The following is a 21,868-nucleotide window of genomic DNA, read 5'->3' as shown; positions in this document are numbered from 1 at the left end:
AGAGCTCCATGGAGTTCCGTGAGCAGCAGAGTGGGTTACCTCGAGCGGTTAGCACTGATTTTTAGTGGCAGGTGTTTGCCCCGAGCTGTAAAATCAGTGTGAACGGCATCTTGCACAGTGCAAGAGGGCGCTGCTTCTTTCTGCTCCTCGAATAGAAGTTCGAGCAGCGGCTTCCTCAACTTGAACAGAAGGTTTCTCAATGCGAGCGGTAGCACCAATCCGCGACCACCCGTATTGAGAATTGAGAAATTTCGCAGGGGGGTGGTCTAGCGGTGGATTTTTCTCGCTCTCACCTACTTATTGTTGGCGAGCGTGAGTGAGGAAAAAACTCCGCTCCACGGTGCAGAGTTTTTGTAGAACGCCGCAAGCTCTGCGGAGTGTGAAAAACTCTGCAAACGGGATGGAGTTCACCGCCCAGGCTTACATATAAGACCCACAGTGGATTAGAGACGACCATACAATATATAAAGTCAGCTAAGTGAAGGCCAAGCACAGGTGAACTGGAAGATAATGTCTCAAAAATCCTCAGATGAGTAAACACATGATTATGATGTGAAGACTAAAATGGATGAGTAAAGATTATGAATCTTGAAGGCACAACAGGTGATGGAGCCTTGCACGCAAGATGTGTGGTGGATGTGTGAAGAGCATATACCGAGAAAGAACAGCAGACAAGATATCAAGATGCACTGAGAGAGTGCACGAGAGGTGACTCGGTGCAAATGGCTGCACATTTTATGACAGCGACAATAATCTTGATGAAGTCCGAATATATCTCTTAACTTTAAGGTCATCTGCCCACCAGTTCCGGGCACTTTTCTAAACTACTTTTAAACGCATGTTTTATGATGAGTTGGACTATAACGTGTTTTTAAGGTAATATCAGTTTATTAGTCAAGCAGCGTATTGCAATGATTTTAAGTAATGGTGCAATAAAATCAATCTTTCTATCTACCTATCAACAGCAGACTAGCACAAGGTCACAAACCCACAGCGGATAATCCTGACAACATGCACCTGGGAAACACTGCAAGTGGACATTAGGCCTCCAAGACCAAAAGCGGAGGAAAGATGAAGCGTAACATATCCAGAGCGAATAAGCAAAGAGCAGGCACCCAAGATCTAGAGTGAACTTAAGAATATCAGGAAAATGCACTTGAATACAGGAGCTGAGAAAGCGATGGAGACCCATAGCTGAGGCAAGACAGTTTGACCAAGACCCACAGGTAATGATTCATTGTGTACCCGAGACCCAGAGCTGTTGAATCTGTGTGTACCCGAGACCCAGAGAAGATGAATCCGTGCGTACCCGAGACCCAGAGCTGATGAATCCGTGCGTACCCGAGACCCAGAGCTGATGAATCCGTGCGTACCCGAGACCCAGAGCTGATGAATCCATGCGTACCCGAGACCCACAGGTAATGATTCATTGTGTACCCGAGACCCTGAGCTGTTGAATCTGTGCATACCCGAGACCCAGAGCTGTTGAATCTGTGTGTACCCGAGACCCAGAGAAGATGAATCCGTGCGTACCCGAGACCCAGAGCTGATGAATCCGTGCGTACCCGAGACCCAGAGCTGATGAATCCGTGCGTACCCGAGACCCAGAGCTGATGAATCTGTGTGTACCCGAGAACCAGAGCTGATGAATCTGTGTGTACCCGAGACCCAGAGCTGATGAATCTGTGCGTACCCGAGACCCAGAGCTGATGAATCCGTGCGTACCCGAGACCCAGAGCTGATGAATCTGTGTGTACCCGAGAACCAGAGCTGATGAATCTGTGCGTACCCGAGAACCAGAGCTGATGAATCTGTGTGTACCCGAGACCCAGAGCAACTGAATATGTGCATAGCCGAAAACCAGAGCTGATGAATCTGTGTGTACCCGAGACCCAGAGCAACTGAATATGTGCATAGCAGAGACCCAGAGCTGATGAATCTGTGCGTACCCGAGACCCAGAGCTGATGAATCTGTGCGTACCCGAGACCCAGAGCTAATGAATACGTGCGTACCCGAGACCCACAGGTAATGATTCATTGTGTACCCGAGACCTAGAGCTGTTGAATCTGTGCGTACTAGAGACCCAGAGCTGTTGAATCTGTGCGTACTAGAGACCCAGAGCTGTTGAATCTGTGCGTACCCGAGACCCAGAGCTGATGAATCTGTGCGTACCCAAAACCAAGAGCTGAAGAATCCATGTGGAACCGAGACCCAGAGCTGATGAATCTGTGCGTACCCGAGACCCAGAGCTGAAAAATCTGTGCATACCCGAGACCCAGAGCTGAAGAATCTGTGCGTACCCGAGACCCACAGGTAATGATTCATTGTGTACCTGAGACCCCGAGCTGCTGAATCTGTGTGTACCAGAGACCCAGAGCGGATGAATCCGTGCGTACCCGAGACCCAGAGCTGAAAAATCTGTGCATACCCGAGACCAAGAGCTGTTGAATCTGTGTGTACCCGAGACCCAGAGCTACTAAATATGTGCATACCCGAGACCCAGAGCTGATGAATCTGTGCATACCCGAGACCCAGAGCTGATGAATCTGTGCGTACCCGAGACCCAGAGCTGATGAATCCGTGCGTACCCGAGACCCACAGGTAATGATTCATTGTGTACTCGAGAGCCAGAGCTGTTGAATCTGTGCGTACCAGAGACCCAGAGCTGATGAATCTGTGCATACCAGAGACCCAGAGCTGAAGAATCTGTGCGTACCCGAGACCCAGCGCTGATCAATCTGTGTGTACCCGAGACCCAGAGCTGAAGAATCCATGTGGAACCGAGACCAAGAGCTGATGAATCTGTGCGTACCCGAGACCAAGAGCTGAAGAATCTGTGCGTACCCGAGACCCAGAGCTGATGAATCTGTGTGTTCCAGAGACCCAGAGCTGATGAATCTGTGCGTACCCGAGACCCAGAGCTGATGAACCTGTGTGTACCTGAGACCCAGAGCTGATGAATCTGTGCGTACCCGAGACCCAGAGCTGATGAATCTGTGCGTACCCGAGACCCAGAGCTGATGAATCTGTGTGTACCCGAGACCCAGAGCTGAAGGATCTGTGCATACCCGAGACCCAGAGCTGATGAATCCATGCGTACCCGAGACCCACAGGTAATGATTCATTGTGTACCCGAGACCCAGAGCTGTTGAATCTGTGCGTACCAGAGACCCAGAGCTGATGAATCTGTGCGTACCAGAGACCCAGAGTTGTAGAATCTGTGTGTACCCGAGACCCAGAGCTGATCAATCTGTGTGTACCCGAGACCCAGAGCTGATGAATCTGTGCGTACCCGAGACCCAGAGCTGAAGAATCTGTGCGTACCCGAGACCCAGAGCTGATGAACCTGTGCGTACCCGAGACCCAGAGCTGATGAACCTGTGCGTACCCGAGACCCAGAGCTGATGAATCTGTGCGTACCCGAGACTCAGAGCTACTGAATATGTGCATACCCGAGACCCAGAGCTGATGAATCTGTGCGTACCCGAGACCCAGAGCTGATGAATCTGTGTGTACCCGAGACCCAGAGCTGATGAATCTCTGTGCACCAGAGACACACAACAGATGGATCTGAAGACCATGTGCCCAGACCAGTAAATGAGGTGCGAAGACCTGCACCCGCGGTGCGGGGGCCCCTAGGCACAGCACTCAGAAATGAGAGATCCGGATTAAATCCGGAGCGGGGTCCCCTCTCTGTACCTTGCAGGGGCGCCCTCTAAACTTCCGTTATGCCACTGCCTAGAAGCGGTGTTGATAAGTTGAAGATTACGGACCAGACACCCGGGTCTGATGAATCCTGGACCCAACAACCAGGCATAGTGTTTAAAGACCTTAAACTGGGGACCACCAGCTGATTTGCTTGAAACCCATGCATACAAGACTCCCAGCTGAGGGTGAGGACTCCGTACTTGACATGTGCAGCTGAGGAGTGAGGTCCGTGCATTGGACCCCCAGCTGTGGAGTCAGTAGGCTGAGCCCCCAAGATGGAGCGTCTGAAGGCAAAGCACCCACAACCAAGAGCTGAGGGCTCTCAACACCCAAGATGGAGCGTCTGAAGGCAAAGCACCCACAACCAAGATCTGAGGGCTCTCAACACCCAAGATGGAGCGTCTGAAGGCAAAGCACCCACAACCAAGAGCTGAGGGCTCTCAACACCCAAGAGGGAGCGTCTGAAGGCAAAGCACCCACAACCAAGAGCTGAGGGCTCTCAACACCCAAGACTACGCGTTTGAAGGCAAAGCACCCACAACCAAGAGCTGAGGGCTCACAACACCCAAGATGGAGCGTCTGAAGGCAAAGCTCTCACAACCAAGAGTCGAGGGCTCTCAACACCCAAGACTGAGCATCTGAAGGCAAAGCACCCACAACCAAGAGCTGAGGGCTCTCAACACCCAAGACTGGGCGTCTAAAGGCAAAGCACCCACAACCAAGAGCTGAGGGCTCTCAACACCCAAGACTGGGCGTCTGAAGGCAAAGCACCCACAACCAAGAGCTGAGGGCTCTCAACACCCAAGACTGCACGTCTGAAGGCAAAGCACCCACAACCAAGAGCTGAGGGCTCTCAACACCCAAGACTGCGCGTCTGAAGGCAAAGCACCCACAACCAAGAGCTGAGGGCTCTCAACACCCAAGACTGCGCGTCTGAAGGCAAAGCACCCACAACCAAGAGCTGAGGGCTCTCAACACCCAACACTGAGCGTCTGAAGGCAAAGCACCCACAACCAAGAGATGCTGCTCTCAACACCCAAGACTGCGCGTCTGAAGGCAAAGCACCCACAACCAAGAGATGTTGCTCTCAACACCCAAGACTGAGCGTCCTGAAGGCAGAGCACCCACAACCAAGAGCTGAGGGCTCTCAACACCCAAGACGGAGCGTCTGAAGGCAAAGCACCCACAACCAAGAGCTGAGGGCTCTCAACACCAAAGACTGCGCGTTTGAAGGCAAAGCACCCACAACCAAGAGCTGAGGGCTCTCAACACCCAACACTGAGCGTCTGAAGGCAAAGCACCCACAACCAAGAGATGCTGCTTTCAACACCCAAGACTGCGCGTCTGAAGGCAAAGCACCCACAACCAAGAGATGTTGCTCTCAACACCCAAGACTGAGCGTCCTGAAGGCAGAGCACCCACAACCAAGAGCTGAGGGCTCTCAACACCCAAGACTGCGCGTCTGAAGGCAAAGCACCCACAACCAAGAGATGCTTCTCTCAACACCCAACACTGAGCGTCTGTAGGCAAAGCACCCACAACCAAGAGATGCTGCTCTCAACACCCAAAACTGAGTGCCTGAAGGCAAAGCACCCACAACCAAGAGATGCTGCTCTCAACACCCAAGAATGAGCGTCTGAAGGCAGAGCACCCACAACCAAGAGATGCTGCTCTCAACACCCAAAACTGAGTGCCTGAAGGCAAAGCACCCACAACCAAGAGATGCTGCTCTCAACACCCAAGAATGAGCGTCTGAAGGCAAAGCACCCACAACCAAGAGATGCTGCTCTCAACACCCTGCCCAGAGATTAAACCTTCCCTTTAGGAGAGGTGGACAGCTGAAGTGCTCAGCGAAGTCACCCAGTAGATCCATCAGGACTGATTCACACTGAACATCAGCAATCACACATGGACACGTCTTTGCGAATACCAACAACGCCAAGTGCGCACTTTCCACACCATTCTGAGTTTTGGTCCTTGGCGTGGTGTGCAGCCTACTAATAACACGTTTTCCCCCCTTCTGATCAGCACCCAGGTATGTCGCAAGTTTAAAATTGTAGGAAGTACTGGAACGCCATTGAAAAGGTTTGTAAATTCTCACAAATGTTTGACATTATCCCTCAATGTGCGTCTCCTGATCATCCTTATTCAAACTAAATTCGAAATACTGGTTTTGTACTTAAACTCACAACTTTGGGGGTTTCCCCCAGAGACATTACCCCAAAAGTAGGTGGAATGTGTGCAGACAAAAGTATTCAGAATGAGTGGAAATCATTCAGAAACTCTACAGCAAACACTTCCCATGTTTAATCCTCATTGCAATGTTTGAATCTCAAAAGACTTCAACAGGTTTTTACTGTTCCATTTAGCATCAGTAATTCTGGGTCGAGATTACTGCACTGATTTTCATGTAAGACTTTTAATGAATCCATGACATGGGTCATAACCTCTGCATTGACCACTCCTATGGGAAAACACATTTCTCCACCTTTTGGCCACTATAATGATTACAGTTAAATTCCCAAACATTGCAAAATTCCGACAGTCTTAAATGGAATCTCAGCACTGAATTTTTCATAGATTTTATTTTTGTAAATTATAGTTTGGAATTTGTAAGCAGAGATTTAACTTTTTAAGCATGTAAATTATACATATCTCACTGCGTGCTCGTACCCTGCAAGGGCGAAAACTACAACTAAAGCGACATGAACAAAATCTTCATTTATAAATCAAACAACCCATCAAAGAAACCACAGCTGGTCACACTGGAGATCACATTGGTAATCATATCAAATTGTCTGGAAAGCATGAATCTGGGAACTTCGCGGAACTGGGACCCGGCTTCCAGAAACCAGTACAGACAAGACCTGTTCCCATGCTGGTTCTCTCCACCACCCTCAGGGCTTTCTATTTGGACTTCTCTTTGAAGCTTTTGGCCACGAAGATAACAACCCAACCTTCTCAAATTCCATTCATCCTTGTATGAGCGTAGTGGACATGGTACATGACGGACAAGGGTTTGGAAGGAGCAACGTTCAGATGTTGATGGTACAGGGAGGTGGACATCCAGAGTGCTGGGTCATGGTGCACAAAGGTCAAATATCTAGAGAGGATTTGTACAGGATTTTTAGTAGGGTGAGAGAAGAAAGGTTTCTATAAGGAAATGTGTGTTATTTTGTGGCAGAGGGGAGTTGAACAAAAATGAAGATGGTTGAATGGAAGACTAGCAGGACAGCTACCTGACCGCAGGAGAGTATCCCATGCTCTCACTTATAAAATTAGTGCATTGTGGGAGATGTAGTCCAGCTCAGTTAAACTGAATCATCTGAACTAACACATTTAAAAAAAAAAATTGTAAAATAAGTCTATTTCCCAATAACAGAGTCCTGGTGACATGGAGTGGTCTGGTCACCCTTATAATGGGGGATATGGGTCAGGATGATGAATGGGGCTGGGAGGGTTGTTTGGAAAACAGTATGTAAATGTGTAAATGTGTGTTGTATTTGTATAGCGCGAACAGTCACCCGTAAGTATCCCGGCGCTTGTACTCCTACCACAAGGGAACCCCTCCTGGCTTTTCCTTGTGAGGTGTCCACTCCTGGGCATCCCATGGTGAAACCAGGCATCCCTTGTGTATCGGGGGCCGTTGTGGAGACTAAGCAAGCTATTGCCCAGAGTTGCAGCGTGGGGCCCATGCTTAGATTCAGCACTGAGGCGAGAATATCCAGTCAGAGGAATTTAAGCCCGATCCCGCCGAGGCGGGAATCGAACCCTGGTCCCTGGCCAGCACTCTGCATCAAGGTCTGCCGCTCTAACCATTGTGCCACACTTCTCCACTGTATGGCATCAAGGTGACGTGAAATAAAGTTGGTTAACTGGTTAGCCTTCAGGACGTGCCTTGGCTCTCAGAGCTGCAATGAGGGGACAGTTTTAAGGTACTGGCTTTAAGGAGGTGACGCTATGACGCCACTTGGGTCTGGATGACTATGTCATATTCTAGAAGTAGGAGTGGGATGTCACCAAGTTTAGGGGGCTAGTTTGGGTTTGTGCAAAGTGGTTACGTTTGTGTGGCAGGGTGAACGTAGTTGCATATGGATGTTGGCGGGGATCTTTGACGGGGTATACCGTTGAACGTATGCTCTATTGGGGGAAACTACATGTAAAGTGTTAACTTTTGGGGTTACTTTGGAGGAGTTCTTTACAGGTCACACGGTTGAGGAATCTGAGCATGAGTGATTACTAACCCAGGGCGTAGTTCACGTAGTAGCGCTGCGTGTAGCTACGCGAAGTGCACTTCGCGAGCTACGCGAACTGCGTAGTGCACTGTGCAAAATGCTGTTCGCACGGATTGCACAGTGCCGGATGCTTGTCCGCACTGTGCAATCAGTGCAAACTGCATCTTGCACAGTCAAGCGGTCGTTTTCTGCCGCTTGAGTAGATTTGTTCTCGAGAGGCAGCTTTCTCAACGCGGACTGGTAGTTTCTCATCACGAGCGGTCACGAGCATAGGCGACCACTCGCAATGAGAAACCCGACCTCCCTGCGTTGAGAATCTCGCCGGGAAGTTTATTTTCCACGCTTGCAATCTGGAAAAAGTATCAGCGGGATGTCATTTTGCTCGCTCGCGGTCGCCAACATGACGTGGAGGACTGTAAGCAAGCAAACAAATGACCGCTACGCGTGTTTGCACTGTGTTACGTGCAATTCGCGTAGTGCGAAGTAGCGCAAACTTCGCAAACTACGCTAGCGTAGTACTTCGCCCAGGGTTAGTGATTACCTTTGTGCATTTGCCAGGCTAGGGTTCCACTTGGTGCCATGTTTTCTGGCACAACTTCCTTCCAAGTTGTTGGCCAAGGTGGCCCTTTTACAAATCACTGTTTTCAGGTGCATGGGTTCAAAAGGTTCAACTCCCAGATGCCACTGCCCTGGTTAATGAAATCCAGGACTGGGTTTGAGGTGGGCAGGTGACATGGACTCACCTGGGAGACCTGTCCCGGGAGTGTCTCGGCAGCACTAAGTATGAGGGACTCTTTATTTTACTCAGGAGGGTCCCTCAAATGAGTGATGAGTTTAACGGGTGATTTGCAGTTTTTATGATTTGGTGTGAGTTTAGGGAGTAAAGGGGTTTTGTGGTGATGTAAGGGATCTGCGGCTAGTGGTGCCTTCACAGAGTTTGTGTGTAGTGTTGATTTTGGGGTGCTGCTATGGCGTCCCTCGACACCAAGGTCCTGTGTGCAGGAGGCTGGGTGTGAGAGGATGCTTTGGGGGCTGCAAGGGGTCTCTTCACGAGGGACACGTGCTAAGTGCTGCTGTGTGGTCTTTTGACTCTAGGGTCCGGTGTGCAGGAGGCTAGGTGTGAGAGGCTGGCGTCGTGCCTTCTAAGTGCTTCTTCACACTAGGGTCTTGTGTGCTGGAGGATGGTGTGAGGGTGCTGCTGGGGGTCTCTTGACAGTGGGTGTTTGTGAAGTGCTGATTTGGGGGAGTTGCTCTGGCATCCCTTGACCCCCAGGGTCCGGTGTGCAGGGGGTTGGGTGAGAGAGGCTGGTGTGATGCTTGCTTGCTGCTAGGGTTTCCTGGCAATGGAAGTTTGCGAAGTGCTCGATATGGCGGGGGGGGGGGGGGGGGGGGGTGCTATCATGCCCCCTGGCACCCGGTGTCCTGTGTGCAGGTGGGAGCTGCTGGGGGTCTCTTCACCCGAGGTCCGGTGTGCAGGTGGCTGGGTGAGAGAGGCTGGTGTGTTGTCTGCTGGTGGGGGTCTCTTGACAATGGGTGTGTGTTAAGTGCCGTTGTGCCGATTATGTGGTGCTGCTAAGTGGTATCTTCACCCCAGGATCCGGCGTGCAGGTTGCTGGGTGAGAGAGGCTGGTGTGATCCTTGCTGCTGGGGGTCTCTTGACAATTGGTGTGTGTTAAGTGCCGATTCTGTTGGGCTGCTCAGTGGTATCTAGACCCCAGGGCCCGGTGTGCAGGGGGCTGGGAGTGAGAGACTGCTGTGCCCGCTGCAAGGCTCTCTTGACAGTGGACGTGCACCAGGTGCTAATAATTCTCGGGTTCTGCCAGTAGACGTGCATGAAGTGCTGGTTTGGGGTCCCCGAACAGCAGAAGTGCGAGCAGCGCTGGGGGTCTCTTACCAGGGTCTGCTGGTACTGCAGCGCCCGCGGCTCCATCCCGTCCCCGGACATGTTGAGCTGTGCGCCCGCCTCGGTGTGATGCCTCTCCCGGTCTTGGGCACCTCTCTGCCCCCGGTGCTGTCCGGCTCCCTCTGGCCGGGCTCAGCCAGTCCACCTCCGCAGGCTCAGGCTCCCTCTCCGGCGGCTGCAGCTCCCGTCCTGCCCAGGCCCAGCCTCTCGCTCCGGTAGCAGCGTCTCTCCTCCTTCCCTGGGCTCCCTGTCCCCACCTCCCTCCCGGCCGCGCTCTGCCCGGCTCCCTCTCTCCCGCTCCCGGATCCAACTCTCTGCTGCCTGCGGGGCTCCGGGGCCGGGCAGCACCGCCCCGGGACCTCCCAGCTGTGCTGGGCACAGTCCCCCTGCCCCTCCCCGGGGTCCCGCCCCCCTCCTCGGCCCGCCTCCTGCACACCTCTGCACCCTGTCCCAGATGTCAAGTGCCCCATGCCATGCGTGCCACCGCAGCCGGTCTGGCCTTTAAGCCACACGAACGGGGCATTCTGGGACTTGTCCTTTGACACAGTGCACATATCAGCATGCAATCCCAGCATGCACCGGGCTGTGCACTACAAAGCCAGGTCTGGGGCAAAGTGTCACACATTGCATGCGTAGAACCCACGTGGCAGCCTCTCCCGGGCTGTCACACGCTGTCACCCAGAACTTTCGCTTTTCATGACCCACCGGCGAGGAACTCCAGAGTTTACTTTTTTTCAATGCATTCTGGCACTTGTAGTCCCAAACTTACGACGGTGCACACAAAACGACAACTACCAGGTTGGAAAGGGTAAAAAAAAATGAACTTCTTTGAGAGGATGTGGCGTAATGGCTAGCGCACGAACTTTGAAGTTGGGGAGCCAGGTTCGAATCTGCCAGGAGGCTCAAGCTTCCTGTGAACCTGGGCAAATCACTTAATCTCCCCCTGTCTAAAAATATGAATTTGTCCGTCTGTAATACAACCGGTGCTCATGTAAAGCGCTTTGACACCTTCGGGTCGAGTTCGCGCTAGATAAAACTGCAACAAAAAAAGTTACTTTTGCATAGAGCTTGGAATTAAGAGACCCCGAACATTTCCACCCCTCCCTCCCACCCTTTTTAACTCTGCACCATCATCGCTTTCTGTGAAGGGAGATCTAAAGGATTTTGAGGGCCCCGGGCCAGACATATTTTAGGGGCCCCTGTGGAACAGCTGTGATTTTATGATCCGGTTTCAGCTCATTCACGCCTCTTTGGTCAGGTCACTGACAATGTTCAGGCAGACTGGCCCAAACTCTGAATGGGTTTTCATCTAATATTCAGATATAGTGCCTTGTGTCTTCAATATTGTAACACAGCAGCAGCTGACTGACATTGTTGCAAAATATCTCGTTGACCCACTTCCGTTTCTCATGCATGAGGTCCTGTTGTGATCTAAAAAGATTTTTTTTAATGGAGTTTGCATGGTGCTGAAAAACATAAAAACAACCGATCTCTTCAAAATGTCTGTAATAGACAGCCACACATTTCCCATATTAGAAATAAATTAAAGGAAAATGGTATTTACAACGATCTATGTTTCGGAATTAATCAAGGGCATCAGGGCAGAGCTGTGTGGAGAATAGAGCCGGATCTGTCATGGGGTGAAAATAGCAAAAAACACAGTTGATGGACAGAATGCAGAACAATGTCTTACATTTACCCCAGTACAGAGATCTGGGTCTAAATCCATCGTTTTTTTGCACTCCACACCACCCTGGGTTAGACACTGGCTGTATGCAAATCAGCCTTGACCCTGTGCCTCATGGGAACAGTCCAGTCCGAACTACCAAGCCATGTCTTTCCTGGACCGGAATCAAGCATCCAAGGACCTGTTTCTGGCTATCAGCCGTCTTCAGCCTGGCCATTGCTCTGCCCTTTCAGATACTGCCCCTCCGGTCTCCCTTGCTGTTCCTCTCTTTACTTCACCACCCCACCTCCATAACTGCCAAGTTTCCAGGTCCATACGTGACTAGTTAGGCCAGGCCCTCTTTTATCTTACATTTCTTGGACTTGCAAACCTTGTTTATGCTAAGTTAAATAAAACTACAAGTCCCAGAATTCTGAGAAAAAAACTTTGACTGACCAAATATAGTCAGGCATAGACCTGTGAAACTTGGCAACTTTGTATTGCTTCATCAGGGGAGTAGCTTTGTCAGTAACATTTGTGTGTGGGGGGGGGGGGGGGGGGGGGGTGTTTGAGATTTTCCAACAATCAGGCTGGTTTATAATTTCAAATTACAATATATGACAAGCAGTGTTCATGAGAGGGGCTAAAGAAGAAGTGGAAAGGGAGACAAATGCAGGTTGGTAGGAGTACTAAGCGAGAGAAAACATAATATTTTGTAAAATAGCCAACATTTTTGAAGACTTTAAAGCAGAGAGGGAGAGGGTGTGTGTGTGATTTTTTCTGTGTTTATGGAAAAATTCCTTCTGTTGTCCAACAGACACCTCAAAGCATCCGACTGAAAGCATCATTCTGTACCCAATTACTTTCCAGAAAAGACATTTATTAGGGAGGAGTAACGCCCCAAACACCACCTGATGTCACGCCCCTGCTCTTCATGCCCTCCGCACTTCTCTTACCCACCCTATGGCCCTTTCTGTGCACTGCACAAGGAATTTGGTTTTATCACGACTGAACCGTAAGAAGAGTTTGGGTGTTCTCTTCTTTACACCTTTTGGCGCCTGCACTGCCCTTCCAACACCCACTAATTCGCCCCTGCCTTTCCTGCAGTTCCTCTTCCCCAACTGCCCGGTCTCCTATTTAACAGAGTCCCACCAGTTTATGCCCCAGAGCACACAGCGATAAACAATAGGTATCAGCAGAACCAGGGACATGATATAATGCAACATTTTTAGTGTTTACACTCTACTCCAGGGGTCTCCAAACCGGTCCTGGAGGGCCGGATCCATGCCAGATTTTTTGGATATCCCCATTGAGATACATGTAGTTATTTTAAAACTCTGGCATGGATCCTGCCCTCCAGGACCGGTTTGGAGACCCCTGCTCTAGTCACAGATTCTCAGTCAGGTTGGCGCTATAGCCAATGCTGTCCTATGAAGCCGAGCTTTGGAAACTTCACCACTCAGCTCCATTTATAAGCAAGGTCTCAGCTAATCAGAGGCGTAGCTACCACTGGTGCAGCAGGTGCAGTTGCACCAGGGTCCAAATCCCTGGGAGACCCATTGAAACCCGATAATCGCTGTATTTGACTACCCCAACAGCAGTCAACGGGGTCATTTTCAATGTGTGCACCGGGGCCAATGGCGTCCTGGCTACGCTTCTGTAGCGAATGGAACTGAGGGGGTCACAATGTATACCTTGTAGCCATATTGTTTTGAAAGTCTGGGCATCCTTTTCATCCATGGTCTCTGTCTCTGAGTGCAGGACTGGACAGCTCAGTGGGACGAAAGCTCAGAACTGAGTTTCCATTATAAATTGTCACATATTTCTTTAACCCGATGGTACCACCTGAGTTCAGTAAATTGAGATTTGAAGGTGTCCAGTTCCAGACCAATTAATGCCCCAATTGGCCTCACTGTTCTGAACAGGGGGGCAGAGGTAGCAATGGTCAGTCCCCACCATAGCAATTCCTTAGGGCACCAATGTTTAGGGGCCTTTGTCATTAAACTGGCTAGTGATAGTCAAATGTTTTCAGCTGGCTCGGACTGGCCTATAGGACAACCAGGCAGTGCCCGATGGACTGGACTGACAGATCAGTTTGAGGCAGTTTTTTTAGCAGTTGTGGGCCAGTTTGATGGCCAGGTGGGCTGGTTTGATGTTCAGGTGGGCTGGTTTGATGTTCAGGTGGGCTGGTTGTCCCTGTGGATTTCCCTCATATCACCAATTGTATTTTTAGTTGTTTGCTCCACTAATGGAGGCCGCTTTTATTTTGCTGTTACAAGAAACAAGGGAACCCAAAAGGTATAGTATAGGGACCTTGGGCAGTATCATGTTATAGAGAACATTGGTCCCTATTTTCAAAGGAAGACTCACTTTTATACAATAATCATACTCTAAGTAGGTAGTATGTCTTTTGTCCAGCCGGACAAGAATTTATTTTACAAATATATATAAAATTAGTTTGTTGGCAACACTTAATGACAAGTGGGCACAGCCGTGACCCACGAAACAATGAGACAAAACAACGAAGTACAGAATGGCCAAAGGGCAAAGTGAAATACGTCTGTACACTCCTTTAAATCATTCTCTCATGCACCATTGCACATTACAATATTGCATAATCATATTGCATATGGCGTTTTTTGGTGTCGTCGTCAACACCAAAAAACGCCATATGCAATATGATTATGCAATATTGTAATGTGCAATGGTGCATGAGAGAATGATTTAAGTCTGTTGAAATTTTCAAATAGGAGTGTACAGACATATTTCACTTTGCCCTTGGTCCATTCTGTACTTCGTTGTTTTGTCTCATTGTTTCGTGGGTCACGGCTGTGCCCACTTGTCATTAAGTGTTGCCAACAAACTAATTATATATATATTTGTAAAATACATTCTTGTCCGGCTGGACAAAAGACATACTACCTACTTAGAGTATGATTATTGTATAGAAGTGACTCTTTCTTTGAAAATAGGGACCAACGCTTTTATTTTGCGGCATCACCTACTTTTTGTCCCAGCCTGACCCTGCTTTCCAATTATAGAAACAGTGCTGGAAGTAGGGATAGTTCAATGGGTCCAAATACTTCACCATTCCTCCCTGGTAGCTGTAGCATAGAGGTGGAGACCCACCGTTACTTTAAAAATGGTTGCCTGAGAAGCACAACTTCAGTGGCTGGGCCTGACATAGTGGTAGAACTCTGTCTTACTTCTCGTTCCTGACCAGTTGAAGTGTGGGAAGCAAGGAAGTCAGCTCTCCTTGAGGCCTCTGGACAGCTCAGCCTGCTCCACAATGACCCTTCATAAGATGGACTTTGCGCAGATCTGCCAGACAATCAGGTCAGCCCCTCTCTAGATGGCAAATTAGCTTTTTGTTTTCTATCACTGTTGTTTAAACATACCTTGCAGTAGCTTCCATATGATCCTGAAGAAGGCCGCCACCCCTCTGTTTAGGGTATTAGGCCGAAACATGTCAACCTATTTTTCACCCCATGGCAGGTTGAGTTACTTCCTGTTATAGCTTGGTTTTTAATCCTGGTCTAGGGGCACCCCAATAAAGTCTATTTTGTACCCTGGAGCTAGTTTTACTTCACACTCACTTTGCTCTGCACCCCTCATAACACTCAGCTCATCTAAGGTATTTAGTATAGCTCTTTCTACAATAAAACATCCCTAAGCTCCTTCCTCTCAGAGAGGGAGTTGTAGCCCGCATTATGACTAGGTTCATAATGCGAAGAGGTTACCCTATTATGAAGCATGCAACCTTCGGGTGGGTGCGGAAAACCGTCCTTTAAAAGGGATACTCCAGTAGCACTCTTCCTCATCTAGTAGACCCAGGGGGGTTTTCTTTTGTGTTGTTGGTTTCTGAGTAGGGGAATCAAATCCTGCAGGTCTCTAAGCCTCCTCTGGCCCTCCCTGTGTTTGGCAACTTTCCATATCCCACAATGCCACTCCACTCTACACAATGACACACAATGCCACTCCACTTCACGCTATACAATGTCACACAATGCCACGCCACTCCACGCTACACAATGCCACTCCACACCATCCAGTGACACTCCACTCCACTCCACACAATGCTACTCCACACCACTCAATGCCACTCCACTCCACACAGCAAAATGCCACTCTACTCCATGCAATATCACTCAATTCCATGACACTTAATGCCACTCCAAACCATACAATGACACTCTAGCCACACCACACAATGCCACTCCATGCCACTCAATGCCAACCCACTCCACGCCACACAATGCCACTTAATTCTGTGCCATACAATGACATTCCCCTCCAGTCCACGCCACACAATGCCACTCCACTCCAATCCACGCCACACAGTGCCCCTCCACTTGACACCACACAATGCCACTCCATGCCAGGCAACACAATCTCACTCCACGCCACACAGTGCCATTCCACTCCACCCACACAACAGCACTCCACTCCCCTCCACTCCACTCCACACCACAAAATGTCATTCTACACCCCTCCATAAAATGCTCCTCCACTCCTCACCACACAATGCCACTCTACTCAACTCGACTCCACGCCTCACAATGCCACTCCACTCCAATCCATGCCACACAGTGCCACTTCACTTGACGCCATACAATGCCACGCCATTCCACTCCACGCCAGGCAGCACAATACCACTCCACGCCATGTGACACAGTGTCATTCCACTCCACGCCACACAACAACACTCCACTGCACTCTACCCCACTCCACTCCACATAATGCCACTCCACTCCACGCCACCCCATTCTACTCCATGCCACACAATGCCATTCCACACAATGCTAGTGCATGCCAAACAATGCCACTTCATGCCACACCACACAGTGCAGCTCCACGTCATACAATGCCATTCCATGCCACACCACGCCACTCCTAGTTACTCAAACAAAGCCATTGGATCTCATATAAGCGATACAAATTGGCTTTGCCAATGCTTGCTTCATTTGTATTTTGACACTCATGTTTTTCTTTACACTTTTTTCCTAGTCCATTGTTTACCCATTAAATGCACACCACCACACTCTGTTTCTGCGTGCCAACAAGCCCCCTGTCTCCACCTTCCTTACTTGTTTGCTTACATTTTTTGCCGAGGTCTGGCAGGTGCACACTGCTCCAGCCTCGCACATTGTGTAAGTGCGAAGCATCCCCACACACATTTTATTTCTTAATTTAATATCGCAAAATGGCTGTAGGCCATCTTGGCATGGTAAATTAATAACAAAGTATAACAAAAAAAGAACAAGATGGCCCCTCTGCTTGAGCGTACACGTTAACTCATGAGGAAACACCAGTGGCTACCCTGGAATTATTTTGATATAGCTTGTAAATAAATCCATGATAGTGGTGGATACATGTCTAGGCATGTGGATACATTCGTGGCTTCATGGTATGGTAAGAGGATAAAAAACAATTCCAAGATGGCCGCCATTGCAAGCACAGACATGCAGAAGCATCGGCAGCCATATTGGAATGGTTGAAAAAAAATGTCCATTATTGCTACCCTTTCAAGCATATACAGTTGCATGGGTTTTGTGGTTTGAATGGTTTTGGCTATGAAGTATCCCAATCAAACAAACATTGGCAAGCCAGTCGCTCTGCACACACACTTGAAATGAGGGAATTATTGACTTTGCTAATGCGTGATGCAGAATGTTACTTTGGGGTAGAACACAGCCCCTGGTACCTCCGGCATGCCACTCGAAGAAGGGTGGATTTCTTTATTTCACTCACTTGCAAGGTGATTGGTGGAATGTGGGTCTTGTTTGAACATGTTTGCTGTGGTTGATTATGGTTTCCAGTTCGCTTGTCCAAATGCTGGCAGATAAAACATAAAGCAGGGTGGGGGGGGGGTGAGGGGGGTAGCGACAACGACAGAGGGAGAGGAAGAAAGAGAGAGAGAAGAGATGGAGAAAGTGTGTGAGAGAGAGAAGGCGAGAGAGAGAGGGAGAGAGAGGAGCAAGGCACATGTCGGGGGTATAAGCGGGTGGAAGGCGTCCACCCACAATTTTCACACTGTGAACGCCGTCCACCCTGCCAAGAAGTTGGACCTGTTAAAGATTAGACTGCAAACGTCAACATTATCGGCGCCATCTTGCCCCTTTCGAGCCCATTCGTGCGCGTAAGCGGCAGCCATTTTGAGCACCATGGCCTCCCTGCCCCTCGCTGATAGCCAGCGCGTCTCTCTCTCTCTCTCCTAACCTCGCAAGCATCCCCCCCGCACGCTGACAACCCCCGCTCTCTCATGCCTTGGATCATAAACCCCTCTTCAGCGCAGCTCCGCCACAGAATCCCATCCTGTTCCCAGCGCGACACCTCCCCTCATTCCTTTCATGGTCTCAGATCCTTTTGATGCAAACCCCCTTTCCCTGTGTCCCCGTTTGTCTTCCTTGTTCCCAGGCCGCCACCTGGTCCTGCGGATACTGTTTATTACCCCGTACAGTAGGAAGCTTCCCCTCCCCATCAAAAGACCCTCGAGCCGATCAAAGCCCCCACCCTATGAGATCCGATCAACTCTACGCATTCCGTGAATCGGCGGAATGCCCTGCTGCGCGACAATCATCACCTGTTGTGACCGGGGTGGGGAATTCAACTGTAAATGTATGTGGGAACGGGCCTGAAGGGGAGATTCCGAGGATGTTCTTTCAAATATCAAAGTGTTGCGAGAATGTGTTACGTGCAATAAAGGTCATAAACCCTAGTATAAGAGGCCAGGCCTCAGAGATGTGGAGAGAGCACCTCGTGACGATACTTGCTGTCTGAATTGATGTGTTCTCCTCCGGAGAGAATAAAATCCTCGTTTCCTGCCTTCCAGTCTCCAGCGCCTGCTTCTTCATTGATTAATATTGGTGGGTCATAGAGGCGACACCGCCGGGCAACATAAAGGGGTCTTTGGTTACTGGTTGTCTTTGAACCCCTTTTAACAATTGGCGTCCCAAGCGTGGGGCCCATCAGCGACTCGTGGATCCAGTGGGAGAGGTCCTGACGACAGAGTGAACGACTGCAACGATCGGAAGGTACCCTGTCCGATAGACCCTCGTCTGACAGCCGATCATCCGAACTTCACTGGTTCCGAACAGACCTCTCTCGAGTGATCTGCGGTCCTGACTGGGAACCATCAGGAGTGCCACAAGGAGTACGAAGAGAAGAGGACGATCGGGCGCTGGATTCGGAAGACAAGAAACTGTCCATGCGGTCCGGGTAAGGTCGTGTAAACACGACGAATTGCGAAAGTGATTGATAATTGATGAGAAAATACTAGTATTACTTTTTGTTAATTTATTTGGAGATTCACTGTCTGCAAACGGAGAAACAACAGGCTCTCCCTTTATAAACAGTGAAGGATAGGTACGCATCCGTCGGACCTATCTTTCTCCCCCACTGAACAATTGCCCCTCCCCCATTGATTAACTGTTATAGATTGTTTTCTGGAGATTCTCTGTCTGCAAACAGGGAAGAATAGGTCCCCTCTTTGCAGATAGTGAAAGGGTAGGTGACGCGGACCTTTGCGAGCCTACTTATTCTCCCCATTGACCATATTGATTTTTTATTTTTGACCTAACATTGATTGCTCAAGATTGGTTCATGAGGTATTCACTGCCTGCAAACAACGTAGAATAGAAATATTCTGTCTAGTCTTTGCACGCAGTGATAAGATAGGTAGTGCTGACTATTATCCCCATTGTGATCCGTCATGCCTGTCTTCTCCCCACTGGTTAGTAGCCTGTTTAGCCCGGACCGCTTATTAGAGATGAACCATCCGGCTCCGCTGGAAGGCACCCCTAATAAGGACATGTTCATGAAGCATGGATTAATCGCTATAGCCTATAGCCAGCTGTGGCATAAATATACGAAAAAGGATCGAGAAAGTCAGTGGCCACTGATAGGATCCTTTGAAGACGATAAAATAAACACACTAGAAACAGCCCTTGGTAAAAGCAAGACGACGCCCACTATGCTTGACAGCTTCGGCATGTGGCGAAAAGAAGCTGAACAACGTAAAAAGAGAACTGAGAGTAGGTTGGGAAAAGAGCTGCGTAAAGCAGCCCACCTAGCGGCCCAGAAACTAGAGAAAGAGATAAAAGAAAGAGAGGATACCAAACAGAAACTAGAAATAGAAACGTCAAGCCAGTGTCTGGTTAGAACACCCTCCACGCTCTACCCTGAATTACACTCGAAACAGCGAACCAACGATGATCTGCTGCTAGGTCCTCCGATCATCCACATGCCCCCTCCATATGCCCCTTCCCAACCCTTAGCACAGCACCCACTACCCCCAGGTACAAGCGAGAGTAGCACCACGGCTTCAGCCCCCATGGCCTCTGTGCCGGCTGAACTCCTTGTATTAGATGCTACGCAAACAACAACGTTGGGCGACCCAGAGGCCCGAAGGGTTGGTCCTGCAAAAACATACAGACTAAGCAAAAATGAGCGAGCAGGGGTCGACAAGATAGCAAAGATACTGGTAGAAAAGAGGGAAGATGAAGAGTCCGTCACGGATGTGTTTAATTCTTATACAGGGAGTCACAGACGACACTTTACTGTTACACTGTGTTATCACGTCTTAAACGCATACGAGGACCGATATCAAGAAAAAGGTCCCCAGAGCCTAACGACTCTGTACCGGAAGGTCGATATCGGGGATGAGAGTGAGAGTGATGTGACGGACCTCCTTACGCGTACGCTTGAGGTTTTCCGCCACCTCACTGAACAAAAGCCGAAAATCGAATCCACAACATCCGTAGCAACCGAACCACAAACTGAACGATCTAACACCATGATGCCGATACGAGAGGCTGCCCCTTACTGGGTTCCTCCACGAGGTGAAGGGACTCACGATGACGCAAACAACAAAGATGCAAAGGGAAGGGTAGTGTACAATTGGGTCTACCAACCATGGGACCGGCAAGAGATTCTGACCTTCCGGAAATCTCTGCCTGACCTACGTAAAAACCCCACTGCCTTCTATACTGAGTTGGGTACAGCCCTAGGATCGACGATTATGACCCTGGCTGACATCGACTTGTTTTTCGGGTTATGTCTACCAGCTGATGTGTGGAAGCAAATCCGGAAAGTCGACCACTCTGAGCTGTTTGGACATAACTGGTCACAACTCGATGGCATAGACAGACAACGAGAACCCGGACAAAAGCCTTTGAAAGCCATTTTAGACCTCCCGGATAAAATCGTACAGAAATTAAAAACCCTGATCCCAGAAAAGAAAGTGGACTGGTCGATAGTAACGGCCTGTCGCCAGAAACCTCAGGAGGATGTATCGGAATACTTCTCCCGGTTTGAAACGGTGTTCTCCGATTACAGCGGCCAGGACTTGACCACTGCAACCGGACACCATCTGTTTGTCCAGAATTACGTTAATGGTTTATCACCGGAGGTCTCGCAGAAACTGCAGGCCAGCGAAAGTAGTTGGGCAGCCTCCAAACCTACGGCTATCCTCCAGATGGCCCAATATTATGAACATCAGAAAAACGAAAACGATAGAACAACAGAGAGAAAGAAGAAAGACTTAAAGGAGAGGGTGATGATGGCTCAACTGCAAGGGGTGACTATGGGACGAGACCAATACCGGGGAAACCATCAGATGAACGTCCCTAAAACTGCACCTCCCAAGGACCGTACTTCGACTCCCCACATTGGACGTACAGACATCAGAGAGGACCAGTGTGCTTTCTGTAAAGGAACGGGCCACTGGAAATCTCAGTGCCCAGTTCTTTTGGAACTCATCAGAAATAGAGATCCTAGGGATACAGCAAGTGAACCAAGAAATAGGGGACCACAGCGAGGGCCCCCAAACAACGCAACTAATGATAGATCAGGTAGGCCAAACACATTTGACCGACCCCGACAGAACCAATGCCAGCAATCTGACTACGATGATGTTCATGACTTTGCATAGGACTGCCTAGGGCAAGGGAGGGATCCAGTCGAGCTCCATGTTGACCAGCAAGGCCCTTATGTCACTGCTAAGGTCTTGGGTACAAAGTCACCATTCCTGGTAGACACTGGCGCAACACGTAGTGCATCATCTAAACGACTGATTCCAAGGGCACCCTTGTCTGGCTCACTAATAACATCGACAGGTTTCGATGGAACGCCCTCCACTAACCCTTTGTCCGCCCCGATCCTCTTTGACTTAGAAAACAACACCACTGACACCACGTTTTTGCTTTCCTCCAATAGCCCTGACGCAATTATGGGACTCGACTTATTGAAACACTTCCGAGCAACGATTAGATGTTCCCAAGATGGAGTCCGAGTTTTCCTTTACGACAATCCCGTTCTGCTTAGGCATTGCCCCCCCAGACACATGTTTTCCATCA

General features: G+C 49.5%; 1 protein-coding gene across 3 annotated transcripts in view; it reads right to left on the bottom strand.

The window, feature by feature from the left end:
* Positions 1–10,196, bottom strand: part of CLCN2 (chloride voltage-gated channel 2) — a 532,043-nt gene extending 521,847 nt beyond the window's left edge. Inside the window, exon 1 of one of the 3 annotated variants that reach the window (XM_086944441.1) lies at positions 9,839–10,196. In XM_086944441.1, the coding sequence (XP_086800567.1) occupies positions 9,839–9,889 (51 nt within the window). In that variant the 5' untranslated portion in view covers positions 9,890–10,196. The remainder of the gene's footprint in view (positions 1–9,838) is intronic. The other 2 variants (XM_086944443.1, XM_086944442.1) reach the window with 2 other exon arrangements.
* Between the last annotated feature and the right edge of the window lie 11,672 nt (positions 10,197–21,868).

This window comes from Lissotriton vulgaris, chromosome 11 (genome assembly GCF_964263255.1).
Source record: "Lissotriton vulgaris chromosome 11, aLisVul1.2, whole genome shotgun sequence".
Classification (NCBI taxonomy): domain Eukaryota; kingdom Metazoa; phylum Chordata; class Amphibia; order Caudata; family Salamandridae; genus Lissotriton; species Lissotriton vulgaris.
This window is presented reverse-complemented; position numbering and strand designations above follow the sequence as displayed.